This window comes from Salvelinus sp. IW2-2015, linkage group LG9 (assembly GCF_002910315.2).
Source record: "Salvelinus sp. IW2-2015 linkage group LG9, ASM291031v2, whole genome shotgun sequence".
Lineage (NCBI taxonomy): Eukaryota > Metazoa > Chordata > Actinopteri > Salmoniformes > Salmonidae > Salvelinus > Salvelinus sp. IW2-2015.
In genome coordinates, this window is record NC_036849.1 from 7,129,811 (window position 1) to 7,152,486 (window position 22,676).

The window sequence follows — 22,676 nt, forward strand, 5'->3', positions numbered from 1 at the left end:
GGTATTACTTACAATTTATTTAGTGTCGTTTACACTGTTCCAAATGGAGAGAAATACTGTAATCTAGCAGCACCCGTTTATCACAATACGAACGTAGCTCTTGCTCCTACCCTCCTTGATCTCCATGTTATTACAATTATGATCATAATACATGTAATCAGTAGGCTTAGTATAGCAGCCTTGTATAACCATAATCCAACTGTAGGCCTAAAAATGCATCATGTTAAGCGGTCTCAATACGCAACTTACTTAGGCCTATATGTACCAATCGATCATTAATTTGTTCATGTCATCAGACAGTATACGAGTCATTCATGATTTCAAATACAATCAAGCATTTTAGTTTTAAGAGCCTTGAATAATTCGCCTAAACAAAAAAATAAACGTTCCATGTCAGCAATAGCATGCGACTGTTTTTAGTCTTTGCTGTAATAAAGGCTTCACAAAAAAAGGTACGCTTAGAAATTAGTGTTGTTTACACTGTTTCAAAACGGTCCGAAATAATATTGTAATCTAACAGCACCTATTTGGCACAATTATGCACGCAGCACCTGCTCCTTACCTACCTTATTTTTCTAGATCTCTAGTAGTTTTCACAACTAAGTCAAATTTCTTCCAGACATCTGACTTCCCCTTTCCCTCCTGAGCAACTAGTAAACATTCCCCCGTTATGCTGTCACATGTGTTACGGTGTTGGAGTTTGTTATAACCAATTTATTGATGTGATTATCATTGGCTATATGTCAGGTGAGAGAATAGGGCATGTTTTTCCTAAACAAATAAAGGATTTGAGTAACAGAACTTAAGCCAGAAATGGCTGTAATTATGCTGCAGTTTCAGCAACATGGATTGCACAAAACAAAAACAAAAAACACTTGATGTTCTGTGGTGGTTGCTGCAGCAGGGAGGAGAGAGAACAGGTGCTAGCCACAGTCTTTACTCATTTTTTTTTTTTTTTTTTTTTTTACAGTGCAGCAAGTCCGAGCCCGATCAAATACACTTTGGTCGTACTCCCTCTAGTCATTGTGTCTTAATTACTTCATAAAACGGTGCACTTAAAGCGTCAGACAAGCTCAGTGCATATAGGTGATTTTATTAAAACAGTGTATATGTCAAAAACAGACTCAAGAACAGACTCTCGGGTGGTTTTTTGTTGTTGTCAGGGACAGACCTAATAAACGTTGACACTGTATATTACAGGAGTTTTATGATATGGAAATGTGAAGTGCACATTTGGACTCACGGGTGTTTGGCTTGCTTATATGACAAAGCGCTATTTAATATAATCCTCAATGTCTCATCTTTCAAAATACATTGAGTCATCTTTATTTACAGCCTTCCCGTCACTCAGACTAAACATTTGCAAAGTTGCCCAATTAGCAGGAAGGATGGGGGCAACTTCTTGTCGCTTGCGGTGCTCAAGTTCAGAACAGTCAGTCAAAACCAATACTGCGCTGTGAACCAGAGAATTTGAGCTCTGGCGTCATGTATAGCATGTTACTGTAGAGCCACTGCATTTCAATTTAGGCACTTGTTAGTGTCCAACTCTGCCATTTTCAACCCGTATAAGGGTATGAGTGTAAAGAGTTAACTGAAATAAGTATCCAAATGTGTTATTTGTGCACTCAGGTTCCTTTAATATTTGTTTTTGGCTGAAGATCTGATAACATTCAGTGTCAAACAAATGCAAATAGAGAACATCTGAAAGGGGGCAATTACTTTTCACAGCACTGTAAGTTCAGCAATTGGACTCTTCTCTCCTGGAGGAAGCTTTGAATTGGTCAGTATAGCCTACAGTATGAAAAGAGTGCAATCCTCTTGCATCTCACATCTGCCTGTAGTTATTGGACTGCCTGCTGGACTCATGAGTTGAAGCAAAATGCTGTCATATCCAGGATGGAGTGTTATGCACTCCACCCCTCCTGGCTGCACCTGTCCATAACCTGTAATAGATGGAAGGGACTTCATGCACACCCACTGGAGAATTGAAGACAACTTTACCCAGAGAGCTGCAAATGTCATTGTGTGGTTACTGGTTTGACAGCCAAATCCTTAGAGAGACCATAGATGTATAATGCCATAATAGTTCTGGTTAGACAGCTGAAGGTGTACTCTACACAACGTATTCTGATTCGCTAGGTAAAGTGTAGGCGTTTATAAACACATCAATGTGATAATTACAGCAGAAAGTGTTTGGTATGTAACAAACACACCCATTGATTGTTTGCCAATAAGCACATCGACACTCAAGCTGGGCGATGTTTGTGCAATGTCCACATGTAGGCTACACCTGTAGGGAGATTAGTAGTTCTGGGATTTGTCGCCTGGAAAATATCTAATAGCAGACATAAGGAGACAAACTGGCCAGTTAGCTATAGAATATTGCTTTGTAGGACAGCTGACTGAAGACAGGGCATTCAACTTGCAGTTGTTACTCTTTCCACTGTAAAAGGTTAACATTTCAGACACTGGTTCTTGCAATTTTGGCATAACTGGGATTTCAAAGAAATCCGCTAGTTAGGCTAGCCGGCTGCAGCTATGCCCAAGCTATACTAGCTAGCTGCTGTCAGCTTGGCTAAATACAGGTCAGCGCAGGCTTTAGCCAACGCATTGAACTGAATTAAATTTACCATCTTGATATGGTGAGTCAGGACAGAAGAAGTCCTAAACTTCTCTACAATAGCAAAGCTAGCTTTGCTTACCTCGCTGTCACTACTCACAACTGTACTGCCCTTGGTTTGTTGTGATTGAATGGCAAAGACACACTCACATCAAACCACACTCCCAAGACAACTCACATTTGGCTTCAGTCATGGCCGCAAGCACTTAATGAGCAAGAAAAAAAACAAGGCCAAACCATTAAGGTCAGCGTCCCTTTAAAGCATAAATCATTGCGCATTTGCACACATTTGGGCCTATAGGCCCAACATGTGAGATGATTGATGTTGGACAGTTAGGCTAATGGGTTCTTCTGATGGGTTGACTGACTAAAAGGCCAAACAGACTGCCGATGAACGGTTAAAAGCAGCGGGTGACTGTCCTATCACCTCTGACCACAGAAGAGCTGCCCTTATTTTCTGTTAATTTCCCAACTATTCTACATGTTGAATTGCCACCGTTGGTCGACACCCAGCAGGTGATCTACTGCGCACAGCTGAAGTTCGTTATTGTGTCTTTTCCTCAATGTTTTACAGTAGTTGAGAGGTTATGGAGTTGCTGTACAATATTGAAATCGACGGAGACAACATCCACCCTGAAACATCTGCTTCAGTTCCCTGGAAGTGCCAAAGCCTTCTCTGGCTGTACAATTAACCACTGAATGACACGCTCAATAATCAGGCACTAAGCCTACATCCTCATCCCAAACCACAACCGACAGAATTAAGAATTAAATCATAAACAGTTACAAGTCACAGAAGACAGTAGCATGAGAATAGGTAGAAATAATAAGATTTCAGCATTATTGTACAACAAAAATCTGTCAGAACTCACGGCGACTTTGTTCAAGGAAATGCTTTTTGCCAAATGGCTTATTGGGCTTTATCATCCAACCCATTTTGAGTACTGCACTGTAGGAAAATCTTGCAACTACAGTCTGCACAAATTAGCAAAACACTGCTGTGACACTGAACATCCCACGTGGCAAAAACATACCCTTTAAAACCTCTCAGACAACTGACTTGTTAAATCACAGTCCAGGCCTAAGTACAAAGTTTGGGCTAAATGCGTATTTGCAAGACAAACAAGTGTATAGGACTAATCATGTGTGCCATAACCTTTAGCACTTCACAACAAGCAGCTGTTTACTTCTTCAAAAGATTGTCATTTTAAGACTCAGTTTAAATGGGAAGTGATGCACTTTAAAGCACAACCGTTATCGAAAGTTCTACACTCCTATTAAAGATGGACATTTCCACGTAAAAGGACACATATGAGCACCAACATGTGAAGTTCATAAGAACATGTCAAATTGTGTGTCAAATGAAAGCTAAGAGTATATTTGAGAAATTAAGGCATACATTTTTCTACCATTTCCCATCCTAAAAATTTGAAATAAGCAAAGGTTTTGATTTCTGGTCAAACACATAGAAAAGGGGTCTTAGACATCTACCAGAAAAGTCTTAAATGTATTAGAAATTGATCAAACACACTAATGTTGAAGTAATAACTAATATCAACACATATTTGGTTTGGGATAAATGATTTGCCTTCTACGTTTAAGGGGGAAAAAAGAAACATTGCCTTACATAAATTGCATGGACTGTGTGCAATATTGTTTAACATGATTTTTTTAATGACTACCTCATCTCTGCACCCCACACAGACACTTATCTGTAAGGTCCCTCAGTGAATTTCAGTGAATTTCAAACTACAAAAAATTTGGTTAGACCTCACATTCGTGTCAAAACTCTGAGGAAGCATATACGACATGGGGAACATGTATTATTTAGAAGATTCGCAAGTTGAGTTATTAATGAGTTGCATAGACCTCTTTCTGTGTTTTTACAAACATTGCCGCAGGACTGCGATGCGCGGAAGTTGGTCGCAGAACAAGGGGAGTTATAGAACGCCAAAATGCTTGAGTGCATTTCACACTACTTTTGGATTATAATTGGATTTCAAGGCTTGTATGAATGTCATGCTTAATATGTTTGTTTCATCATCGCAAATCAACTGCATTATACTTTAAAAATGTACCAGTAAAATGGCTCTTTGGCTAGCGTTTGCTACAGCCTATATCAATGCGCGTTAGCATTCTAGCTAACAACTGCTGCATCCAAAATAGTTATTTTACAAAGATCACAACCAACTAAAATCTTAGCGACTGTTAAAAGCAAGATTCAAAACATAATTGTAAGCGTATGAGAACCCCAAAAAGTTATTTTGTTTAATAGTCATAACGTACATCTAGGCTGTGTTGAATGGGCGCAGATGGCTGTCTTACTGCAGCCAAGCGTCGTCCGCATCTGTGCGTGACGTTAGTACTGGAAAAGGGTCTATTCATCCTCAAATCGAGTTGCATGTTTGCAAATCACATTGAATGTATTCAAATGTGAAGTTACAACTTTGCTACCGTTCAATTTTTCCACACGATACAAGTTTGCGAAATGACACATTTGCAAATCATGATACAATACAAGCGTAGGTATCGACATACAAAACGTGCCTACTTTAGAATGGCATGTTACCCCATTGATTAGTATTATCCATGTTAATAAATGAATAACTTAGGAAATGAGCTGTTTGACTATTTAGCAACACCGCCACACACAACCGTTCATACACAACAGCAAATTAAGATAACATTTTCACACATTGCCACATTCATGTTTACAAAACGACCATCCGTGTTACCATCGTTCGAATTGGCTAACAAATGTGTGAGCTTGTTGTGCTGCCTGTGCCGAAACTTACTAACGTTACCTAGCTAGCTGTTAGCTTGCTAACGTATTGCCAAAACAAGGTGGAAGTTACCAAGGTTATTGATATATAACTAACTAGTTGATAGCTATAAATTTGTTACATTTAAGCAAAACGAGATGTCAACGTTTATAACAAACGGTCACTCCAATTGAAAAAGGCCTTTTCCACCAATGTACAGGAACACATCACAGTCAAGCCTTGAATCAAGGGTGTAGCAGTTAACTACCTATGCCATGGTGAGAAACTTATAATGGAAATGCTAATTCCGTACAAAGCAAGTCCAGAACGTTAGCTAGTTAACGTTGTGTGGACAAATATTTAGTTAACCAATTAACGTTACCTAAAGTGAAATGCAGAGCAGTCTTCCACGCCACCCACCTCGACTAGTAACTAACGTTAGCATTGTTAATAGCTAGCTAACGTTAGCTACACCAATTCTGTTCTGACTAATTTAGCGAGGCAACTTGACGAGATATGTTAGCTTGTGACGTGCACAGCAATGTGTCAACTCAGTTAAACAATATTAGCTAGATTTGTTTTTATTAATCCATGTAGTTAGCTACCTATTTTAGCCATAGCCTATTTTAGCCATAGTACCAAAGCAAAGGTTCAAGCTGACCTGCTGCTGCGAAAACTCGGAAATGAAAGGTCTCCAATCCCCTTGCTAGGAGCACTTGCGGGGCAAAACAGCGCCGTCTTCACGGTTCAGCAGAATCCTTACAAGAAATAATAACCGTATCCATACGGTCTTAATAACTATGAAATAAATGAGTCAAATCGTTCTCCTTTCGGCCGTATTGGTGCGAACGTCGTTAATCACAGTTAACGTTCCTGGATAGCTAGCCAGTCACTAATACAAAACTACTGGCGGGGGACGTCCACGCAGCGTTCTGACGTGCTTGGCTTGCTTATTCAACGCGTCCGCAAAACTATCATGCACGCGCAAAAAGATCAAAGAACATACGGAACCTCATGCATAAGCAAATCAGACACACAATTATACTTATCCATTGAACCTACATGGTGAGTCAGCACTTTTTGGTTGCACCTCGACTCACGTTGGTTGATCGCCCTACTACACTTCTTTCCATTGAACATACAGTAACCTTTCATGAAAAGTTGAACAAATATTGTTCACTTTTATAGGTCATTTACATTTTGGGAATAGGCCTAGGCCCACTTGAAGAAACAAATTAGAAAATGAGACATTCTTTAAATAGATTAGTTGAGCCAAAATTATAGGACACACCACAAGTTCTGAAATCCATATTTAGCCATTCCATAAAGTAGGTGCAAAAAATGATTTGAGAGCAATTTAAAGTTCCAACCTTTATGAAGTTCACAGCAGTTTATACATGGGCATAAGAGTCATTTAATAATTCATCTGTTTTCAGTTTCCATCAAGACTGTCCATAGTTTCCATCATGAAAAATGTATCAGTGACCTGACTTCAGGATACTAAGGTGTCTTTGTGTCCCTGAATGGCACCCTAGTCTCTTTATAGTGCACTACTTTTGACAAGGGCCAATAGGACTCTGAAGTCCAAAGGTAGTGCACTATATAGGGAACAGGGTGCCATTTGGAATGCATTACTTGTGCCAGCTTCTTCTGGTAGCCTGCTGTAGAGGAATGTGATCAGTAAATGTTTTTCCCCTCCAGTAGCTTTGATCAATCTTTATACTCATTATTGAATCATATACCGGAGGCAAGGTGCCATCTTATCTCATAAGACATACAAGCTTTGAACTTGAGACAAGCTTCCCGTGAGGGTAACCCATTTTCATTGTGTGTAGCCTAGCCATACAGATCAGTGTGCCTGCGAGCACCTTTGTCAAGGAAGCATTTTTAAAACACCTGTGTGTATCTCAAGTGTACATCAACTTAAGGTACTATGGAGCTGTGTATTATTGTACACTTCATACTGTAAACATTTGCTCCACATCAGACTGTCCACATCCTCTCCTGGAGATATGAGCCACTCAGTTGAAGTTAGTGCAGCTATGACTGCCTCCAGTCAACACACCCATTTGCCCCTGTCTACTTGACACTGTCAGTTGTTGGGGGGGGGGGGGGGGGTAGTTAGATGTGGTCTGGCTGTTAGATTATGGACAAGAGCCAGAGGCATGCCGGAAATAGTGGCGGGGCAAAGTCCCTATGATGTGTCATGTCTAAATGCATCTTGCCAGTCTCGTCTTATGTGATCTTAACAGCACAAGGGGTTCATTGCCGTGGGGTGGAGGGCAGCAAGGGCTGTAATGTTTGAACACAAATTAAAAGCCATTGTGAGAGTTCTAAGAGTGTTTTACAAGTTATGCCACATTGTGACAACACATCACTAAACATGAGAAACGCTAGTGATAGACACCAGCAGAAGCACTCCTTAGTCTGTAAATAGAGAACTGAAATTAATTAATCAAAGCAGAAATTTCAGTGGTGTAAATAGCATATTTTGTTTAGTGGCTAGTGAAAAGATGCAGTGTTGATTTAGTCAACGTGCTCCTTCTGTAAAGGTAGTGCTTCACTTGAGACGATCATCAACAATATTGCTCAAAGACCCTTTCCTCCAAGTAAACATTAAGTGCTGAAGATAAGTCACCACTCATGGAAAAACTATAGAAATCTCACATGACCAACAAGCAAAGTCTAGAAACTTGCTCATGTTTGCAGGGTTAAAATGATTTGCCTGACAGTGCATCAAGTAATAGCCTAGGTGTGTAAGTTCCACTGTGTACAGGTAGGCTACAATTAGTTTCTCCCCAGCCTATCCAAATACTAGTTGGTTATCAAACATTTATGTATCAACTCTGCCACCTAGTGGGATGCATTATACAATCACTCAAGACAGATCCTGTATCGTCTTTACATGGAGAAAAATCTGTTACCATCACATTTATTGCATACAGTCTATACATTACCAGCTTACACAAATTACTTGAAGACCAAAGTATATGAATTGGCCATAAAGGAATTTCACTTATCAAAATATGTTTTAACAGAGAACAGACCGGCCTAGTACAGAATGTGACAGTCCTAGTGGCTTAAAGCGTGTGATTCAAGCTACTGTACTTTCCTGTTTAAAGACAATTAAGGGAAGTCTTTGGAATCATACAAATAACTTGAGGCTAGGCCATGCTAGTCATTCTATTTCTATGGCTGGAACCAAACCTGCTAGATATTAAAGTTTTCGATCTCCACAGACGTGAGGGTGACGTCATTGTAGATACCCAGGTGTTTGATTGAGTCGAGGTCACGGATGCGGTGTTTGAACTCCAGGAGGTGCGAGCTATTCACTGCCACCCTGAACTCGTTGTTAGTGCACATGATTTTCATCTGGAAAAACACAGGACCACAAACTCATTATGCAAAATCAAAGACTGTTGATATGAAATTAATGTCACTATACTGATCATACAACATTCATAAATAAACCTAAAATGACAACTGAAAAAAAAATCTAATTAATATAGGGGTGTCCAAGTCTGTCCAAAATGGCACCCTATTCCCTATAGTGCACAACTCATTTTCAATGACCCTGGACATCAGTTTCAGAACTGATTGGTTGACATGAAGTGAACAGGAATGTAGATCCCTCACCTCAAAGGGCTGGCCCTGAGTGAAGGGGAAGTGGTTGTGTCCTCTCTCCTCTTTGCCCCATTTACTGCCAATCAGACTGTTCCTCACAATCGTTTTCTTGCCCTTGTCATCAAAGCGAGGGTTAATGTGCATGGCAATGTCATTCCCTTTGGTCAGGTTCAATGTGAACCTAAAAGGAGATAGTAACATTAGTCAAGATTACCCAGACATTTACATTAAAGAGCATGGTAGCTTATGTGCCAGTCTGTGCTACAATGACAACTGTCTCATTTTCATGTCAAACAATTTAGTTTGGCTTGACAATGACCAATGGAGTTTATCGCACAATCAGATCTGTGACCAGGCAAATAACACGGTGAAGCGAGGATTTTGTGATAGACAAATGCATTTAACTAGTGTCTATAAGTCAAACAGCATTATGTTTTATGAGGAATGCGTGCTGTGCAAGCCATCTCATCAGCATTGATGTTTCCATGGTGATGTATGGGCTCTGAGACTGTGGCCATGGTTAGTGCTCTTGACTTTAGTGATTTGTGGTAAGTATTATCTGGCATTGAATTCATATCATTTGTTCATACCTCACCCATTGTCATTACATGACTGACAATGTAATCAGTTGAGAATTATAAATAATGTGTCAAGATGCTGTTGGGATTAGGCTACTGTCTGCCAACCTTGTTCAAAGAGACACCATTGATTTAAATTTCACAACCATTTTTTTTTTTTTAACTAGCCACTGCTTGATTATCTATGCAAATCCTCCCATTAGTCTATTTTTACATCACAAGGTAGATACTTATTAGTCACATTCTGACAAACAAAAGACACCATATTTGATCCTTTGCTTGAGCGTAGCCTGGTTCCAAATTGGTTTGTGCCATCATTTTAACCTTTTGTCATGCCAGACATGTTTGATATGACAAGATTACACCAACAGACTGGTATCCAGGCTACAGTAGAAGAGGTTTGCAGGCAACATGTCAAGGGGGTATGACAATCAAGTACCTATAATTGGCTACAAGACTGAAATAGTAACATTCAGAATAATAATGTGGAAATGACTGCAATGGAGATATTCACAAGTCACCTAAATTATAACTATATTTTGATGTGAATACTGACATTTTTGCATTGTGGTTAATTGTCCCGTTAATGGTGATGACCATGTCTTCATAGCATCCTTTTGGCAGGTTCTGATTATATGGCACTTTCTGTTGGGGAAATAAAATGGGTCCATTGAGAAGAAAAAAACATTTTTTTTAAAACTGCCGTTTCATTCAGACAGGCTTACACAAATATCAGAGTAGAGGTCTTGATCGCTGTCAGCCACAACAATAATGAAGCATAAGAACGTTGCTCTTGGTTTTTCAAAATCATCATAACCAATATCTTCAGGATTGAACGTCTTCCCTTACCAGTGATTGATGTTGAGGAGCAGTAGGTTGGCTAGGCTGCCCTGGCCATGTTGGCTGGCTGGGCGGTCCTCCCCCTGGTTGCCCGGGCCAGGTTGGCTGGCTGGGCTGTACTCCACCTCCATATTGTTGCCCCGGCCATGAGGGTTGGGAAGGGTTTGGTTGTTGTCCAGGCCACATGGGGGTGGGCTGGCCTGGTTGCTGCTGACCAGGCCAAGCCGGTTGAACACCAGGCTGTCCTGGCCATGTTGGTTGGTTGGGTTGTCCACCAGGCCACACGCCCCCACCACCCTGCTGGTTGTTCTGGTCTGGACAGCCCGGTCCACCACCCAGAGCATCTGACAGCTACAGGGGAGCAAGGGGAAGAAGGGGGATGAGAGGATTGGTGATGTGCACTAGTTTAATGTTTCAAGATGCCTCCCTGATTTATTTAAAATGCATGGATATTCCTTCACTAAACAAATGACAGATTTAAGAAAACTACTTACATCCATTTTATCTGAAAAAGAGGGTGAGAAATGTGAATTGTATGTTTCAAATACTGCAACCACAGGTCTTGAGAGAAAGTACACTTAAATGTTAGTTTACATTACAAACTTTAGCCATAGCCTTAATCTTTGTAACCATACCAGTCTCACATAGCTATGACAGATACACTGTGTACATAAGATTTGCATGATAAACTTACTAGGTGAAAGCTATGATCCTTATTGATGTCACCTGTTATAGTCACTTCAGTGTAGATGAAGGGGAGTTGACAGGCTAAAGGAGGATTTAAGTCATGAGACAAGGATTATACATTTTTTTAAATTATATGGGGTTTGGAAATGCAGACAATTAGATTGATAGAAGCCACAATATGCAATATTAAAGCTGCTCCACCCTAAAAGAGATTGCCCTCTGAATGGCACAAACAAAGGGGCAAGAAAATATTTGTGCTTTTGAATGGGGTACAGTAGGTGCCAGGCACACCAGTTTGAGTGTCAAGCACTACAATGCTGCTGGGTTTTGCCACACTCAGTTTCCCATGTAGCAATGTTCCACCACCCAAAGGACATCCAGCCAAATTGACAACTGTGGGAAGCATCCCTGTGGAACACTTGCAACACCTTGGAGTCCATACCCCCAACAAATTGAGGCTGTTCTAAGGGCATAAGGGGTATAACTATTAGGAAGGCATTCATAATGTTTTGTGCACTGTGTATACATTACTGATAAGGAGTACCGCTTTCTGTACAGCATGAAGAATGTCTTCATGTCAGACCATAACAAACAGTGGGACACTAAGGGTGGAAAAATTCCAGTAACTTCCCCCAAATTCTATTTTTTTCCCCACCACTTCAGAAATCCTGGTTGGAAGACTCCTGGAATTACATCAATAAGCATGACATCTGGGAAGTCACCAACCAAGACTTCTCAAACCATGGATCTTTAGGAAGGTTACCAGCATTTTGCAACCCAAGACCCATCCTATCCTCACCCCACATGTCAGACCAGAACTAGTTTGAGTCTGGAAATCTGGTTACCTAGACTTGTCACATTGCCTCCCCGACCCCCCCTTTTTTTAACACCGCTGCTACTCTATTATCTATGCATAGTCACTTTAAATCTCCATTTTACCTCAGCTAACCAGTGCCCCCACACCAACTCTGCACCAGTACCCCCTGTATGTAGCCTAGCTATTGTTAATTTACTGCTGCTCTTTAATTACTTGTTACTACACTTATTTCTTAACAGCATTGTTGGTTAAGGGCTTGTAAGTAAACCTCACTAAGGTCTACACCAGTTGTGTTCAGCACATATGACAAATACAATTTTATTTGAAATGAGGTGCCATGTTTATTTCAGCAGACAGCCATAACACCCCTGCACACATTCAATTAATTTCAAAAGTAAACCAGCCAAGGTATTCATGTCAATAAACATTTCAAGATTAGCCTACTTCCTGGATTCTGTGCATAGTGTAGCCTAACAATGACATTGAGGATGAGAGAAGGGAAGTCTCAACTCCACTTAGATTCCTAACAGGCTGTCACCATTACATCAGACTAATGTGAAAAAAGCGTGAAGACAAGAACTGCAATTTAAAAAAAACATGCACATGAACCAGAGCAACAGGATGTTGACAGACTAACAATCATTCAGTCAGAACTGCTAAGAGTTTAGTGGAATGTTCAGTGCAACATGGAAAGTTAGGGCATCACAACACATGAATGGCGTGTCTGTTAACCTCTCCACGCACCATTTGTTAAATACCATTCTGCATTGCCACTGATTAAAAGGTACTCAGCATTATGACATATGTGCAAAGAAAATAGCATAGTGGGTCAATTTCCACATCAACATTGAACCATGAGGCTAAACTTCTCAGCCATTTTGGTCCCGTACCTACCACACTCTAAACAGTGTTTTCCAAACTCAGTCTTCAGGACAAATCTGTATATCAATGCAGATGAATATCACCAGACTAGAGTACAAGGAACTGACACGTGAACACTGAATTCCTAGACATACCTGTTGTGCATTGATGTCACCGCGCTGCTCCCTTCATATGGCAGACATATACCAGAAATGGTGATGCTGCGTGTCAGGGCGTATTTATACAGGTTTTCCCCCAATGCCACTCCTTTATTTCCCTAATCCCTATATGGGAGACCACACCCTAGTGCAGGGTTCCCCAACTGGCAGCCCGCGCGCCGAATTTGGACCGCGGGTGATTTTATGAGGCCCCACAATGTAATAATGTTTTATTTCTTTATTTTTATTGTTGTATATAAAAGACTGTAAAAACACCAGCAAATCAGCTCCAAGTGATTTTAATTTTCGAAATCTGTTCCAAACTATTCCCACGCATAACATAGAGATATCTGTGAACGTATACAAATGTAAGCAAGGTTTGAAATGTTTATGTTTTAGTCAAATGTTATATCTGTTTGGGCTTCTTGTGGCCAATTTGTCCCGCGGCTGAAACTAGTTGATGATCCCTGCCCTACGAAGCAACTTTCCCACCTGCATGAAAAGTACGTACAACAACATGACACAGGTTTGCATGTGTTGATTTGAGAATCATGTATTTATAGTTACAAGTTGTACTGTACAACTATCAAATAACGGTAATGTAAGATTCTTAGTTATCTGTTCACTTTTTAGTTATGATGAGGGAAACGTTTCCATGGAAAGTTTCCAGGTGTACACATGTTTGCACCTCTGGGAGGGTCTGTTTGCAGACAGCTCCAACCACAAAGGTCTAATGCATACAGTAGGTGGGGGAAAAGAACGTTCCGTTTCTATGGCTTGTGGGTGTGGGTGCAGGAATGTTGTCAAGCAGACTTCTCTAATGTGTCCCTTGTTTGTAGAAGTCAAACAACAACCCACTCCGAGTGACAGATTTGTTCTGTGTTTACCATGGATACAGGGTGAGGTTTGTTAGCATTGTGATCTATAGGATCTTTATGTTTGTTACTAGGTGTGACGTTTATACCCACCTACATTGCAACCTACAGCTAATCCCTTACCATTATCAAGGCATCACCAATGAACCACAGCAGGCCTGTCAGAATGGGCAGGTTTAATTCAAACCAATCCTCAACGTCATAACCTGAATTGATAGAACACAAGGGAACAAAGATGGAACAAGAAACAGGATTTGTCTGACATTCTGTTCCCCCTTCTCATATTACTTTTAAGACTGAGCCCGGTGATGAATCAAACACTGTATGATGCAGGACCCCCCCCCCCTGCAGCATTCAGGCTATTCATCCCAGTGCATGAGTGGCAGGCAAAACTAACGCATACTGTACCCACACATAAGCATATTCTTTGAAGCTTTAAATTAATACCCACTGATCTGATAGGAGTTTCAAAAAAACCTTTCATACACAGACCAAAATCCCACTAATTTAACATGCCTGCATTTTTATACCAACTTTTTCGTATATCTTCTTTTATTTTATTTTTTTCACCTTTATTTAACCAGGTAGGCTAGTTGAGAACAAGTTCTCATTTGCAACTGCGACCTGGCCAAGATAAAGCATAGCAGTGTGAACAGACAACAACACAGAGTTACACATGGAGTAAACAATAAACAAGTCAATAACATAGTAGAAAGAAAAAAAAGAGAATCTATATTTCAATGTGGGCAAAAGGCATGAGGAGGTAGGCAATAAATAGGCTATATATCTGAAAGGCATAGGGGGTAAAAAACATGGAAAAATAAAAGACCTAGTCATGATTACTGCATTTTCAGACCCCGTAACCAAAATACAGGTTTCAGGTCTGTGGGAATAGTTCTCAGTTTTTTTGCAGGTAAATTCATTAACACTTCCATTGTTTAACACCTCACTAATTTGAACTGCACACAGCCCCCGTGGTTTAACAACACCACCCACCCCTCCCAATTTGCCAGTCACCCACTGATATGTATAAAAGGGGTCTACTTGCAATAAGTGGTAAATAAGAGGCTGTTTGAAAGGGGGTCATATAAACATGTATTTTTTTTGCAGGTAACATACATCTTCTGTCTGAAATGGGTAAAAGAGTCTCTTACACTGTGTAATTCATTCATACAGTTGTTTGCTATTTCGCAGCCTCTCCAGCACATAATGATGAGTCCAAGTCAAATCTAAAGTCCCTTTTGGCAAGGGCTTTCTGCTTGCTGTGGGTTAGGTCTATAAACCTTGTCAATTATTTGAAGAGACTCCCTTGTTCATTAGTCCATACTTGTATGAAAGAAAGAACATCAGGCACTATTTAAATCAAAATACATTTCCTTTCAAAATGTAGACAGTTTACATTAATACAACTAATTGTACCAGATATGAAAAAAATATTTTTTGGGCAGACATTGTCTATATTTCACTTCATTCTGTCACACAAACAGAAAATCTGTAGGTGATGGAAGATAAATGACAAGTATGAATGTTATAAGGGCACAAGGCAAGACCCAGGTGCAGACACAGGAGGCAGATGGTTGGGGTCTTAAATGTTAATTAATCCAAAAAGTGGTAGGCAAGAGAATGGTTGTGTACAGGCAAAAGGTCAAAACCAGTTCAGAGTCCAGTAGGTACCGAAGGGCAGGCAGGCTGAATGGTCAGACAGGCGGGAATGGAGTCCAGAAAACAGGCAAAGGTCAAAACCAGGAAGACTAAAGAAGAGAAAAATGAGTACAGGGAAACCCCACACTGGTTGACTTGACAAACATACAAGACAAACTGGTACAGAGAGACAGGAAACACAGGGATAAATACACTGGGGGAAATAAGTGACACCTGGAGGGGGTGGAGACAATCACAAGGACAGTTGAAACAGATCAGGGTGTGACAGAACGTCAACCAAAATGACTGACAACTGCTGTTCAATAACTGCACTAATAAAGTGTCCTATATATCAAATGTAATTACCGTTATCCCTAAAATATACTTACTGACCTGGACACTTAACAGAAATACAATTTCCTGTTACAAGTAGCAAATTACATCCCTTGCCCTAAGACATAGAATATGTCTGTTGCAGACAGGTTACATTTCAGAAAGATCAAGTTTGTCAGCATTCTTTCACTGAGCCTGGCATTATGAGGGTGCATGATGAGGCCTCCATGACTAAACACTCTCTCCACTGGGGCACTGGTGGCAGGCACAGCCAAACCTGTCATTGCTACATGCTTGAGCCTTGGAAAGTCTTTTGCATGGATTCTCCAAAAATCCAAGCAATCAACTTCATTTTCCTCAGAAGATACTTGATTGTAGTGAATAATCTCTGCTCTGACAGATTACTTTATGTCTGCTTTCTTCTTGCTGATCTTGTTGCGGTAGCCAGAGAACATTCTGGAGGTTTTGGCAGGTGGTTGTTCTTCTTCTTCACCACTACTGCTCTCCTTAACGGTGACTTTCCGTGCCTCAGCCAAAACAAGGTCTGAAAAGAAAATGCATTAAATGATGTATATGATCAAGAATATAACAGTATACATTATACATTAAAAAAAAGTGACATAGAAAATGTTGCATGTTGCAATGCATTGTACCTACCAATCAGACTCTCCTTCAATTCAGCTTTATCTTCATGTGGTATGAGGACATAATGATCAAGCCAGAACAGGCAGAAAGATGGGTCCAGCAGTGCAGCCATTATGTATACATTGTCACCAAATGTTTTGTTGCCTGTCATCAGAGTGCTCAGTTCTGACATTCACAAACAGCCCCTGGAATCGGCGTTTGAGTGACCGCTGCAGTGCTTTTACTAGACTGACTAGGTGACGACTTGTGCTCAGTATACTTTGAAGATGATAGTTGAGTGACAGTACACAAGGAAGGGCAGCATTGAGTCACCACTTTCTCCCCCTGAGTAAGGTCGGAGGCCTGGACAAAAGGGTCCAAAATGTCCACTAGCTCCAATAGCTGTCTCCATTCCCTTGGTGATAAGCAGAGCTCCTTGTGTCCTTGGGGCTCAAGTAGAGTATTGAGTCTTTGTTGATTCAGATTGGTGACTGCTTTAACAGCTTTAACATCCCCATCGGATGGGGCCACAGTGTCTCCTGACCCCTCCTGTCTCAGCCTCCAGTATTTATGCTGCAGTAGTTTATGTGTCGGGGGGCTAGGGTCAGTTGGTTATACCTGGAGTACTTCTCCTATCTTATCCAGTGTCCTGTGTGAATTTAAGTATGCTCTCTCTAATTCTCTCGTTCTCTCTTTCTTTCTCTCTCTCGGAGAACCTGAGCCCTAGGACCATACATCACGGCAAACCGGGCATGATGACTCCTTGGTGTCCCCAGTCCACCTGGCCTTGCTGCTGTTCCAGTTTCAACTGTTCTGCCTGCGGTTATGGAACCCCTACCTGTTCAACTCTTAATGATCGGCTATGAAAAGCCAACTGAACTTTTATTCCTGATTATTATTTGACCATGCTTGTCATTTATGAACATTTTGAAAATTTTGGCTCTCTCTAATTCTCTCCTTCTCTCTTTCTTTCTCTCTCTCGGAGGACCGGAGCCTAGGACCATACGTCAGGACTACCGGGCTGATGACTCCTTGCTGTCCCAGTCCCCCTGGCCCTGTGCTATTCCAGTTTCAACTGTTCTGCCTGCGGTTATGGAACCCCTACCTGTCCCAGACCTGCTGTTTTCAATTCTTAATGATCGGCTATGAAAAGCCAACTGACATTTATTCCTGATTATTATTTGACCATGCTTGTCATTTATGAACATTTTGAAAATCTTGGCATAGTTCTGTTATAATCTCCACCCAGCACAGCCAGAAGAGGACTGGCCACCCCTCATAGCCTGGTTCCTCTCTAGGTTTCTTCCTAGGTTTTGGCCTTTCTAGGGAGTTTTTCCTAGCCACCGTGCTTCTACACCTGGATTGCTTGCTGTTTGGGGTTTTAGGCTGGGTTTCTGTACAGCACTTCGCGATATTAGCTGATGTACGAAGGGCTATATAAAATAAACTTGATTGATTTGATTTGATTTAACAAGCCGGAGGATGGAATTCCATCTGGTAGACACAGCAGCAGGGATACTACGATTGGCTCCGATCTYAGCTTCAAATGCTTCTTGCAGACCACAGGTAGTATTTAGTAAGCTGAAAAGTTTAGTTACCTTAGCCATCACACTGTTTATGTTATTTGTTTCCTTTTGTCCATCTCTAATCATCAGTTGTAATGAATGGGCAAAGCACTGTAAGCGCTGCTGCCTGCAGTTGGTTAGGATAGCTTCAACATCAGCAATGTACTCTTCACCAAATTCTTCCCATAGGCTGGGGTTATCCACATCATCATTCATTGCTTGCTTTGGGGAAACAAACTGTGAAGGCCTTTTTCATATTTACAGCATTATCACATATGATATAATCTAATTGATGTTTTATGCCAAAATTATCACATATTACTTCAAATGTATCACTGATCCTTTCCCCAGTGTGTGACCCTGTGAATCTATCACAGCTCAACAGAACTGACCCCAGTCTGGGAGTTTTTTTCTCTTCCATGGCCATGTAATGGGCCGTTACTCCTATGAAGCCCCTCATGGTGCTGTCAGTCCATATATCTAGTGACAGACACTGATTCTGTCTTCCCTAGGGCACTTTTGATTGTAGCCTCTTTGTTCAGTGCTAAGTCATGCAGGCGCCTGGTCCTGTGGGCCTATCTACTGGTCTATATTTGTCATCTACCACTGACATGAAATGCCTAAAGTGAGGGTTGTCCACTAAGGACATAGGCAGGTTGCAGGAAATGATCAGGTTTTGGAGTATAGCCTCTGTTATGGTCTTCTGCCTGGGGTGGCCCTGGCTGTACACATGGACACCTGTGGTGGTCAAGAATGAGTCAATGCTGCTCTGACCTTCTGTCCCTGGGCTGGCCACCTTTGCTTTGCAGAATTCAGTGAACCTGCAGATGAACTACATGGTGGATAGTTGTTGCTGACTTGAGATGGAAGTACAAGGACACAAACGAATATATATGGTCTATGGGATTTTTCAGCAGAAAGAAGTTGCATGCTTCGAACTGTCGTTTTATACTAATTTACTTCCTAGGATCAGGCTACAACAGAAAGTATATTACATCTCAGAGTGATATGCATATCGCAGAGATGTCATTTAATAATCTCTGCTAATAAGTAGGCCTAGCTATCTGACAACCCACCTCTTAACCTTTCAAGAAATATACCACAGTATTACATTTCCAGTTAGCTAAAAGGTGACACACAAGAAAGCTAGCTATATCAAACAGGCTACTATTAGTCTAACAACATTGTAACGTTGTTAGCTAGCTAGCCTAACTGACCTTTCACGGTGAGTTTTCAAATGTTGGATGAAGTTAGATGTAGTTGCGCCAGCATCTTTAACGTTAATTCCACAAGTTTTGCAAACAGCATTTCGTTTTTTGTAAGCAGCTATCTAGTTGTTAGATGTTAGTCAACCACCCCTAGATGCCTAAGTTGGATCTATTTAGCTAAAGTTAGGTAATTTAGCAACAGTGCACATAGGCTAACGTTATCATTTGTTACTGTACCTAGCTCGCAGTTAACATTATTCATTAACAGTCAATTATAATCTAGTCTAGAAAACTGGGACAAAATGTGAAATTTGCCCGATGATGGGTTCCAAGATTGGCTAACTTTAGCTGGTGGCAAACGAGCAAAACTTTCTCAACTACCAAGAAGGTTAGATAGGTAGCACTGTACTCACTCACAGGCAATTTCACAACATACAGATGAAGTCGGTTGAAATACAGTTGAAATACACCTTAGCCAAATACATTTAAACTCAGTTTTTCACAATTCCTGACATTTAATCCGAGTAAAAATGTCCTGTCTTAGGTCAGTTATGATCACCACTTTATTTTAAGAATGTGAAATGTCAGAGTAATAGTAGAGAAAATGAATTATTTCAGCTTTTATTTCTTTCATCACATTCCCAGTGGGTCAGAAGTTTACATACACTCAATTAGTATTTGGTAGCATTGCCTTTAAATTGTTTAACTTGGGTCAAACATTTCGGGGTAGACTTCCACAAGCTTCCCACAATAAATTGGGTGAATTTTGGCCCATTCCTCCTGACAGAGCTGGTGTAACTGAGTCAGGTTTGTAGGCCTTGCTCGCATACGCTTTTTCATTTCTGCCCACAAATTTTCTATGGGATTGAGGTCAGGGCTTTGTGATGGCCACTCCAATACCTTGACCTTGTTGTCCTTAAGCCATTTCGCCACAACTTTGGAAGTATGCTTGGGGTCATTGTCCATTTGGAAGACCCATTTGCGACCAAGCTTTAACTTCCTGACTGATGTCTTGAGATGTTGCTTCCATATATCCACATAATTTTCCTGCCTCATGATCCCATCTATTTTGTGAAGTGCACCAGTCCCTCCTGCAGCAAAGCACCCCCACAACATGATGCTGCAACCCCCGTGCTTCACGGTTGGGATGGTGTTCTTCGGCTTGCAGGCCTCACCCTTTTTCCTCCAAACATAACAATGGTCATTATGGCCAAACAGTTGTATTTTTGTTTCATCAGACAAGAGGACATTTATCCAAAAATTGCAATCTTTGTCCCCATGCGTGGTTGCAAACCGTAGTCTGGATTTTTTATGGCGGTTTTGGAGCAGTGGCTTCTTCCTTGCTGAGAGGCCTTTTAGGTTATGTCAATGTATGACTCGTTTGACTGTGGATATAGATACTTTTGTACCTGTTTCCTCCAGCATCTTCCCAAGGTCCTTTGCTGTTGTTCTGGGATTGATTTGCACTTTTCGCACCAAAGTACGTTCATCTCTAGGAGACAGAACGCGTCTCCTTCCTGAGCGGTATGACGGCTGCATGGTCCCATGGTGTTTATGCTTGTATACTATTGTTTGTACAGATGAACATGGTACCTTCAGGCGTTTGGAAAATGTTCCCAAGGATGAACCAGACTTGTGGAGGTCTACAATTTTTTTTCTGAGGTCTTGGCTGATTTCTTTTGATTTTCCCAAGATGTCAAGCAAAGAGGCAGAGAGTTTGAAGGTAGGCCTTGAAATACATCCTCAGGTACACCTTTAATTGACTCAAATGATGTCAATTAGCCTAAAGCCATGACATAATTTTCTGGAATTTTCCAAGCTGTTTAAAGGCAGTCAACTTAGTGTATGTAAACTTCTGACCCGCTGGAATTGTGATACAGTGAATTATAAGTGAAATAATCTGTCTGTAAACAATTGTTGGAAATATTTATTGTGTCATGCACAAAGTAGATGTCCTAACCGACTTGCCAAAACTATAGTTTATTAACAAGAAATTTGTGGAGTGGTTGAAAAACGAATTTGAATGACTCCAACCTAAGTGTATGTAAACTTCTGACTTCAACTGTACATGCCTCATCTCATAACGTTAGTTTTCGCAACACTGGTCAAAGCGTCCTTTCATACGATGGACAAGAGTGCAGACAGAGCAGCCCTATCATGAGGTAGCACCGATCCTTGGTCCTGAATGCTATGTTGTACTCAATCATGTCACTAGCCACATAGTCTTCATTCGTGAAATGTGCGCCACACACACCACGGGGTGTTTGGGCTGCACAGAGGCAGCAGTGAAGTCAAGCCTCTTCACCTGCACCAATCTCACCCAAGCCTGAAAAGTTGTGCTCGGGAATCTAAACACTCTGTGTCCATACGATTTGGAGCAACCACCACACATAAAAAAGTTTAACATTTTAGCTTGTTAATAACTTAAAGCTAAAGTTAACTGCTCTCTGACATAAGATTTCCGTAGATTCCCACAGGGCACTAGTCAGATGTATACCTTCTCGTATGTCATAGGCACAATTTTTTTTACTGCATTTCGGAGGGCACAAACCTCTTCAGAAACTTATTTTTTCATCATAGTGGCCAGAAAAATGTAATAAATATTTTTCCTTTTTAATAATTCCACCTAGACTAGTCCTATAACCTATTATTTTTTTTAAACGTAATAGTTGTTCTTTAAGTTTACTAAGACGCTTCACTAGGTCAACAGTCAATGTGAAACCATGTCTGCTTAAAAAATATAACAAAAATAAACAGACATTTCCTACGTTCTTTTTTGGACAAGTTAGTTGCCAGACACTGTCATAATTATATAATTGACATAACAAAAACGTATCCCAGTACTGACTTGAACTGTTCACGAGTCTCTCATCTAGAGTCCAAGTCAAGCCTCAAGTCAATTGATCACGAGTCTAAGTCAAGTCGCAAGTAATGTTCTTTGCGACTTAAGTGTGACTTGAGTCTGAGTCTCAGACTCGAGTTTCCATCTCTGGCGTTGTGCTCCTACTTTAGCAGCAATTTCCACAAGGTATGCTAATCATACTGTAGCTAGGTGCACAGACACACGCATACTTATTTTTTCCTTACCCCAGTCACATTTTCTCTGGCAAACTCTTCAATTAGACACCCTAGAAAAAACTGTCATATGATTCAGATAAAACCAAATTCAATATAAGGTTGATTTACCCAGAATGGTTTAAGAACCCACAACATTTCTGGGAATGTAACCAGTGTTGAGCCAGAGCTACCAATAGCCTAGCTCCTGCACCTTTTTTACTTACCCCATTTTGCAGGTTTTACTATAATGACCTCATCTGCTTGCATGTGCTTTCCCTATCAAGGTGTTTTGGTACTTCCCTTGTGCACTACGCTTTTCAGCGCGCTTACTATACCACAGGTCAATATAGTCTACCAGTCAACTGTCTATCCATAGTGACAATAGTGCAGGGTTTCCAATAGCCTGTAATAGCTGGCTCCTGGCCA

At 40.8% G+C, this 22,676-nt stretch overlaps 2 protein-coding genes across 3 annotated transcripts in view; both read right to left on the reverse strand.

The window, feature by feature from the left end:
* fbxo34 (F-box protein 34) overlaps positions 1 to 6,321 on the reverse strand; it is a 47,006-nt gene extending 40,685 nt beyond the window's left edge. The window contains exon 1 of one of the 2 annotated variants that reach the window (XM_023994092.2): positions 6,044 to 6,321. The gene's annotated coding sequence lies outside the window, so the exon portion shown is untranslated. Of the gene's footprint in view, positions 1 to 5,764; positions 5,870 to 6,043 lie in introns of those variants that run through there. The other variant, XM_023994093.2, reaches the window with a different exon arrangement.
* Positions 6,322 to 8,277: 1,956 nt separating this feature from the next.
* Positions 8,278 to 13,050, reverse strand: lgals3b (lectin, galactoside binding soluble 3b). The gene is made up of 7 exons (XM_070445110.1): positions 12,945 to 13,050; positions 11,119 to 11,192; positions 10,919 to 10,985; positions 10,434 to 10,775; positions 10,141 to 10,229; positions 9,019 to 9,187; positions 8,278 to 8,754 (listed from the first exon to the last, which is right to left on the reverse strand). Exons 3-7 carry the CDS (start codon positions 10,922 to 10,924, stop codon positions 8,593 to 8,595), a joined length of 768 nt encoding a protein of 255 aa, XP_070301211.1. The 5' UTR covers positions 10,925 to 10,985; positions 11,119 to 11,192; positions 12,945 to 13,050; the 3' UTR covers positions 8,278 to 8,592.
* Between the last annotated feature and the right edge of the window lie 9,626 nt (positions 13,051 to 22,676).

Bases quoted from the DNA above. Each gene is read 5' to 3' on its own strand.
- lgals3b (XM_070445110.1), bottom strand. The intron at 9,188-10,140 runs GTCAGTATTCAC...ATCTCCTTTTAG, and splicing joins ATTAACCACAATGCAAAAAT to GTTCACATTGAACCTGACCA. The intron at 8,755-9,018 runs GTGAGGGATCTA...GTGTTTTTCCAG, and splicing joins CTCAGGGCCAGCCCTTTGAG to ATGAAAATCATGTGCACTAA.